Below are 8,828 nucleotides of genomic sequence, written 5' to 3'. Positions count from 1 at the left end.
AATGGATTCTCTTTTGGTAATTAAATATATATATATATACAGAGAGAGAGAGAGAGATCAGGTGTATTATATATATATATATATATATATATATATATATATATATATATATATATATATATATATATATATATATATATATATATATACATACTTTAAATTAGAATAATTCGAATATTTCTGGAAGAATGAGATTTTTTCAAATTACGAGTATCAGTTAAGTGAAGCAATCTAAACTCAAAGCTTGTCTGAACTTTTTAGAACATGTTAATAAACTTTAAGTGAGCATATACTTTAAAAATATGCTACTTGTTATATTTTTCGAAAGAACGAAGAAATAAATGAAAGAGGTGGTGGGGGCTAATGAGTTTGCCAAATATTTAGAAACTGTTTTTAAAGTCGGACTGTCTGTACTAATCAGCAACTGGGCGTGAGAGTGTATCTTGTTTGGTGATCCATACATTCTGGGTGGTTTTACACAAAAGAGCTTGATTTAATAATCGGTGTTAGACGTTAAGACGTAATTTTATAAATTTACAAAATTTATTCCTTTATGTATTAATACGATGATGGTCTACGATTTTGTAAGTAGAATGATCGTGTATAAGATAGTGAATATTGTTTGATCTATTACCATGGTAGCGTTATATTTGTATTTAAAAGCGTTACTTTTAAAGCTGTGATTTCTTCTCTTTTCTTGAAATATTACCTGTGAGAGGTTTTGATTCGTTCAGAATATTAGGTACATATTAAACGAATATTATTGGCTATAACTGGAGGGAGGTTGTAAGATTTTGAATTTCTACTAGTGCGTGCTTGTAACACTGTCAAAGTTAAGAGTAAGTTTCATTAGATAAATGTCTAACGTACACTGCTTGGAAAGGGGTCAACGGAGACCACCTTGGGTAGGGGTATCGTCCCGTGTAATGAGTCACTGTACCATTGCTGACCTGCGATGCCCCAGTTTGTCAACAATTTTCCGGTTAAGATAGTCTTGCAACACTGCGGCTTATCCCAACGCCCGTTTCCAACTCCGTGAGTTCCCTTCTCGAAGCCATTTCACCGGAACGCAGTCGTTGCGTTGGGAACATCCTCGTAAGCCCCACGATAATCGAACCAACATGCAACGTTGCTTTCAGTGGAGCAAAGAGCCTGAACAGTGCCCAACTATGAAATTCGCAGGTGGCGGTGTGATGATATTGTTGTGTTGTGGTTTCATGAACATTGGTTTCCGAGAGGTATCTGAACATTCTGGACAATGCAGTGTTTCCTGCTTTCTGGCGTTTCTACTGATAATTGTCTCTTTCAGCAAGAGACAATGGTCAGTCAAAAGACAGTGTACCATGTTGTAAGACTGCTACTATATCAGAGTGTTTTGTGCACCTGAACATCGCCACACTTGAACTAGCCTCCAGAGAGTCCTGATCTCAACCTCGTTTGAACATCTATGGGATGAACAGGAGCGTTTGGTGAGGTCAAGAGATGTTCGCCCTATAACAGTCCAGGACCTCATTATATGACTACAGGATTTTTGAAAGCTCCATACGAGCGCTTGTAGAGCCATGAAAATAAATAGAAAGAGTCCCTCTGTAAAGCTGCTGTAGATAAGTAATTCAGAAAAAAAAGGCGGCACCATAGGAAATTCGTAATTTCTCCATATGTCAGGCGTTCTGTTTTTTTTTTTTTCCAATGCAGTTCACTGCTTAAATAATGGCAAAAACTATTATGAAAAAAAAAAAAACCTCTCAAGGCATAGAAACAAACAATTCCTTTACTTAAATTTCAATAAAGGATATATCTGAGGTTTACAGTAGGGAAAGAAAAGAACTAGCCAGAACTTATTCTTTCGTTTTTAAATCATAAACTATTAGCAATTGGATGATGATCAGGTACAGGTTTATATAACAATTTTCAGTTACTTTCTTTTATACCTTTTTGTCTCTAATTTTCACTTAGTTCTCTGAGTGTGTTGTAGTACTAACATCGGCTACTCTCTCTTGTCAGGTTAACCAACACTACAGCCTTCGTAGGTCTTAACTATTACTGTATGGAACTCCACGGAGATATACATCTTAATTGCTGTATATCTTAATGTTCTTCTTTCTGCTGTGACCGAAGTCTTCGGATGGCGTTTGTCGCTCGTGATACTACGGTGCTGCGGTCGGAGCTGCTCCTACTGCGTCAGTTGTGCCTTAGGAGGAGTATTGTGCATCGCTATGGCAACAAGAAGGAGAGGTATGTCTTAAAGTGAAAATATTAAAAAAAAAAAAAAAACAGGAAGGTGTGTTACAAATGATTAATTATAAAATATTTCAAAATTTTCCTGCTTTTCTATTTCGTTTGCCGGTTTAAAGAAACGTCATTTTCTACGATATCTGTATATTTGATGATGAACAGCCTATTTTTCTACCCACTGCAGGGTGAAGGCCTCTCCCATTGAGGAAGGTTTGGGTCTACTCCTCCTCTACTACTCCTCCTATACCTTCCCAATATGGACTTCCCAGTCCATATTGGGAAGGTATCTATACTTCGGTGAATGAATGTATTATGGTGGAAAACAATCATAAACATCCATGCCTACGCGGGGTTCGAATCCGCAGCCCCTTGGATGGAGAGCAGATACGCTAATCACTCGGCCAACCATGCCGGCATCTGTATATTTATTTACAATAAAATATTCTGTCTACGTCCATACTGGTTCTTGGAGAATAAGCAGTTCTTTCTAAAAAAAATACTAATGTATTTTTTAAAATTACTTTGCACCCTTTTTATGAACTGGTATTATCGCAACTCAGATTTCTTATATTGTGTTCTTAATTGTTCGAAACATTTCAGTCGATGTTATCGCTAATAACGGAATGGGTTGACCAAACAAACCCTATCATACAATTTTTGGCAGTTCTCACAGTGCTGATATTTCTGCTCCAGGTCAGGTCGGTATAACAGTTTTTAAGTCTCATTATAATATTTTTGATTTCATTCTCACAAGTAGTAAAAAGTATGGAACTTTGATTTCTTTTAGCAGTGCAGTTTACTGATGAGATATTGGAGCTATTTATGAGTTTTTCATTGATTGCTATGAAGTACCATATTTTTCAGTGTATAAGACGACCCCTACTTTTTCGGATCCAAAATTAAGGTCCTGTTCATAAAATAGAACACATTTGATTTTTTTTTTAGTATTCAAAATATATTTAGTAATTAGGTAATATTTTTAAAATACATACTAAGATGCATTTTCTGGGCTAACGTGCTTCGTGTTCTCATGGCCAATCCTCCTCTCCTCGTGAAGTTGCAGCACCATTTTGCCCTTCTGTGTAATCAACAATGCTCATTTCTCTTGCAAACCTTTTTGCCTCGTATTGAATAAGCTTGGTTGACACTCAAATAGCCCACTCTTGCGCTTCTCCATAATCCAAGTCTTAAGCCTCTGTTCCAAGTTTGGCAACTTTGCTGGTTTTTCTCTTAAGGTCATTTTTTTTTGGCATCTTGAGTAGTTCTTCCTGTTTTCTACACTTTCTAATCATACACTCAGTGGGAGGAGGTCCAAACTGTCTCTATGAAACTTTATTTCCATATTCGTTTCGTAATTGATGACGTTTAATTTGTATTTTGAAGAATATGAGAATTGTTTTTTTATTTTCAGACATTTTTGTGAGTTAGTGCTCAAATAATTGTTTATGCATTAACTTACCTCGCCAACGAGGTGCAGACTTATGAATACTTTCAGAGTTCTGATTGGTATATTCAAAATCAGCCGTTAATGACGTCAATCGACAGAGTTAACAAAGGCTAGTGGTTGGCGGAGACAATGTACCGGCAATTTCGCCATGGCAACCGCGGGCATCTCAACCGGTTATCCTCCCGCAGTATAAGATAAACCCCCAATTTTTGATCTGAAAACTTGAGAAAAGAGTATCGTCTTATATACGTAAAAATACGGTACTTATAGACTTTATTTGCCAACGTTCTTTGGCCGTTTAAATCTATATGATTGCTTTTATCATTACTTAAGTTTCGGCAGTACTTGATCGCGGAAAATGTGTCGTGTATATTTACAAATTTCCATTGTTTAGCACTACCCCGTCAGTTTATAGTTGAATTGCTTCCTTTACTCATTGTATTCACAGAGGATATATTTTTTTGCTTTTGATACATGTCATCTCTGGGTATAAATGCTGAGTACTGTGTAATGTTTGGCTTTGTTTTTATTTGATGTAGCTCCTTGAGGTATGACAGTTTTATCTTATATTTCAGTATTTAATATGTTAATGAATTTGCAGTAAGCATCGTCAAAATAGGTTTAAGATTTTATCTGATCCCAAGAAATAGTAAAGAATTTATAATTTATTATTCTGTAATTATTCTGTGATACAATACGTTGATTCTTGTATAGAGATAGTGGCTGTAACTGTATTTGATACTATTAGAAAGTGATCTGTTTTTGATTATTTTAACACTGCTATGTGGATTTTATTTGCACTTTATGTTCTAAATAACTCATGACCAGAGAGGATGAAAAGCCACTGAGTTCCCTCATGGAAACATTTACATATTGCTCAAGACCATACATGACTAATAAGACAATGTAGTCCATAGGCAAATCAATGTTTATATTATTGTAATTTGTCTTGAAGAATGGTCTTAAGGCATGTAAGAGAGGCTGTAAGTAGTTATTATGTGGTAACATAATAACTACTTACAGCCTCTCTTACAGGATAATGTCGATATTCTCAGCTTTTGCAGAAAAAAAAAAAGAATAGAATAGTTCTTAATATTGTATCATTAACCTCAACATATATATATATATATAACGACTCTTTTTGTTTAGTGTGTGAGATTTTTATTAAATAAAATATCTAATATAATAAAAACATTTCATTTTCTATTCTCTATTTTACAGGTAAAACGGCCTCATTGACTCTGTTTGTTTCAACCAAATTGAGCATTTCCACTTCCTATTTCGTCCTTCCATCTTGGACAGCAGAGATACTCCCTACTATGAGCAGGGATATTGGGCTCAACCTGATGGAAGCCATCACCCTGACGTGTCTAGTGTTTTCACCTTTTCTCATATACCAGGTACTCATTACATATTATTCGTTCATATCATATAAATAGGGCGATCATACCTCTCGGTTTATGCTTCTTGTCCCTGAATCTCTCCCGGTTTATAACCTGTACAGGGGTATTTTTGTAATGCTAACACTTGTTTTTAAATATAACACATTGAGCTCTCGGAGACGAACATCTAGGGACAGATAACTACATTAGGTAAGGTGGTGGAAGAAATATTTGACACTGCTGCCCTGCCGGCCACTAAGTGATCCAACCATTTCTGGATCTTAAAAGTGCTCCTTCTGTCTCGTACCCTTCAAGATACACCAGGCCACCAATCTGCGTTATCAGTGACAAACATTGGAAATTATGTTTCGATATCCGTGAAATAGAAATTTGAACAGTCCTACTGGAGATATTAGCAACTTTTTTTTGTATTTAAATGTACGTGGACAAACGTTGCTTTATTTTCCAAAATATTTTAGTAGAAATGCTCTATAGTTCCAACGTGTCGGAAAACAAATAAATGTCTTAAAATATTACGTAATTTTAATTAGTTTAGCTTCCATCCACTGTCAAGAACATCTCCTTAATCATAACATTATGATGCTCACCTGTATAGCCAGCTTGCGATGAGTATGAGCGCATTCCATTATTCTTAAGTGAAACCTCCAGGTAGTTAAGAACTCATCGAGAGAGGCTACTCAGTACATACACCAGCTATCATACTTATTCATGAATTCTTGCACATAACACATCATCCATTCCAATCATGTAGCACGCTCTGGGAGAAAAATCTAGCCCTCATCTCGTTCTTAGAGGAAAACACACAGCTTTCAGAAAAATTCCATCCACTGTTTGACCCTTTCAGAAGTTTGTACTGCTCAATCATGTCACCGCCCTCTTTCTCCTGTTTGCTAGTGTTTAAAGCCTACAAATTCTCAATCTGTCTTATGAGTATTCCACAATCCTGATATCACTTTTAACGCTCTTATTTGCACTATCTCCACTGTGTAAGAATCACAACGGACCTGCGCACAATAGTTCAAAAATAAGATTATCTATTTCATCTTATCAAGTCTTTGTTTATTAATATCCTTATTTAAATGATAAATTTATATATGATGACTTAGGAATGATATTTACACCTTATAATAAGACAAGTGAGTCTTAAAGCCATATTTAATTCAATAAATACTGTATATAGCACATTATGAAATATGAAGCTGCAATTTTTTCAGGGAAGGACGATACACAGTCTGTCTCTAACACTTATTGGAATACTTCATTTATTTGGAGGTCTTGTTACTTTAATACTGCCAGAAACACATCAGCTCACCTTCCTGAAAGCCCCTATAATCGAAAGTGAAAGTCAATGCGAGATATCGTGGTCCTGTAGGAAATGCGCCAGATATCAATCGGAAAAGTAAGTGAGATCAAATGCATCATCTTTTACAATATTTTACGGATATTATGGATCCATCATTATTTTATAGCAAAATATAGAAAGAAATGCAAGAAAATGTCGAAACTTTCTTGTGTCCTTTAAGTAGTACAAACAAAGGCAATCCGATTCAAAAGCTTATGAGAATATATTGCTATGGTAACTTTCTCAAGAGTCTTTCTAGATTATAAAATATGGCTGCATCCATAATAATCTCCATTTTAGTGTCTTACCTAAGCCATACGGAAGCATTTTTCGCTAAATACTTTAGTTATCTTTTATAAATATGCCTTCTCAAGATTATATTAACTATTATATATACAAGAGTATATATAATATCTTCATCTATTATTTTAATAATTTTTTTCTTAACTTGATTTTCCTATATAAAATAAATTTATAGTCAACCCTGGCAATGGCATCCTAAGAAGTAAATGGTCACAACCTGAATCGCCCATTTTTAGGTAAGTGTTGAAGTATATATTTATTATTGATTGAGTTAGTGACACGTGCGAAATCACCTAGCATTTTGCTAATAGATATTCAAATACATCTACCTTCTCATTCTAGCTTGCTCAAAACCCACATGGAAGATAAAGAACTTGAGCCTATTATTATGGATCGTCCGTCAAGACACCGTTCTTGCTCTTCTTTAGATGAACTGAAAGTAACTGTTCTTTAATACAGTGGAAACTTAGATTACGAAGAAGAAAGATTTCTTCGCCTTATATAAAAATCTTTGTAGAAGACCATTTTACATATCACTAACGGTAGAAATATTAAACAATTCATCTTTCTTAAAGCTTTATTTATATAATACATTTTGCATATCATTTTATAATACCTCTGTGAGTGTGTTGTGAGAAAAACAAAAGAAATTTTGCAGGCAAGCGTCGATTTATTGCAAAATTATTTTTCCCACTGTCACCAAGAATACTTATTTCAAGCACAGTCACCAAGAATACTTATTTCAAGGCAACATTTCAAGGTTGCCTAATTTGTGACGCCACATGTATTAACATATGCTATCAAGACTTGTATAGTGTAAAATTATATCGTTCTTACTTCAGTACGACTGCGATCACAAGCACTTATATCTATAGGCATATATTTCTTTCAAATAAAAGAAAATTGCACTAGAACGGAGAATAATCGTTTGAAAAGGATTAGTAAACGTCTAGTACCCACGATAATTCGATTCTGGTAGCTTTTAACAAAACGAAGGGCATACGATTTCTGTTGAACTAATCTCCATTCAGTGGTTAATTATGGCAATAGATAACCTAAAATTGCTGTTTCAGTAATCAAGGTTAAAGAATTCAGTTTTCGTATAGAATGCATTCATATAGGGTGGTTTATTTTTATCCACATGAATATTATGTTTTTAATTTAAAAAAATGATGGTGTCCGAAGTAATTTTATTAATAGAAATGTTCTTCATAAATGTATCAATTTAATATAATATATTTACACTAAATAATTTATACTTGTTTTAGTAATCCATTTTATAGCATATATTAAAATACACCTAAAATATTTCCATGTTTCACAACTTGCTTTTGCGTAAATCTTTAAATGAATCATAAGAGAAAAATTTTGTTTAAATAATATTATAGACAAGGTAATCTCGCAAACTCATGCGTTAACAGTAAAAAATCATACCATTCTAAATTGAAGTATCATCTTTGGAAAATCCAATATTAATATTTTATTGCATGGTGATGTAAGCAATTACTCCTTCCTCGTCGTTAAATTTTCTTATGCAACTGTTTTAAGCAAAGTACAGCATTTTGTTTGTCTAAATAATAACGTTATGAAGTGTAGAACAATAATCCTGACTTTTGTGAATACCTAAATAATGGTCACAGGAATTATTTACAATTCCTGCCCATGCAACTAAGTAAGTTTCATGACCTATGCGTTTTATTAGACTGGAACTTGAAGTTGAAAGGCCATATAGCAAAATTTTTACATAAAAAAACCTCAGATAACTGCCATGCTACAACGAAACTTAATAAGTCACTTAACCTATTTACAAGGCCTCAATACAAACTTACTGGGACTATTATTGACAAGTTTGGTTTCTTGGGTGCATTGGTGATACACGTGCAGAGGAGAGTGTTAAAGGTGATAGCGAGATTATGAATACATATTGAAAATTGAAGGCTGCAGACACTAACAAACGAAAATATTATTGAGAGAAGCTTTACAAAGAGTCATATCGTATGCTACAAAATTGAATTTTTTATTTTTTTTTTTTGGAGGATAGGAAGAGGACAAAAATGTAATTTGAAAAAGTATTAATAAGGGAAAGGGGGAGCAAGAT

General features: G+C 34.2%; 1 protein-coding gene across 1 annotated transcript; it reads left to right on the top strand.

Moving 5' to 3' along the window:
* Positions 1 to 2,119: 2,119 nt before the first annotated feature.
* Positions 2,120 to 7,184, top strand: LOC150096586 (beta-alanine transporter-like). The gene is made up of 4 exons (XM_090408650.1): positions 2,120 to 2,235; positions 4,904 to 5,082; positions 6,300 to 6,484; positions 7,073 to 7,184. Exons 1-4 carry the CDS (start codon positions 2,217 to 2,219, stop codon positions 7,182 to 7,184), a joined length of 495 nt encoding a protein of 164 aa, XP_090264776.1. The 5' UTR covers positions 2,120 to 2,216.
* Positions 7,185 to 8,828: the final 1,644 nt, after the last annotated feature.

This window comes from Typopeltis vanoorti, chromosome 18, assembly GCF_054136105.1.
Source record: "Typopeltis vanoorti isolate ZY-2024b chromosome 18, IOZ_Tvanoo_1.0, whole genome shotgun sequence".
Taxonomy (NCBI): Eukaryota; Metazoa; Arthropoda; class Arachnida; order Uropygi; family Thelyphonidae; genus Typopeltis; species Typopeltis vanoorti.
This window is presented reverse-complemented; position numbering and strand designations above follow the sequence as displayed.

Excerpts from the sequence above, each read along its gene's own strand:
- LOC150096586 (XM_090408650.1), top strand. Across the intron at positions 5,083-6,299 it reads CACCTTTTCTCATATACCAG|GGAAGGACGATACACAGTCT; the intron begins GTACTCATTACA and ends CAATTTTTTCAG. Across the intron at positions 6,485-7,072 it reads GCCAGATATCAATCGGAAAA|CTTGCTCAAAACCCACATGG; the intron begins GTAAGTGAGATC and ends TTCTCATTCTAG.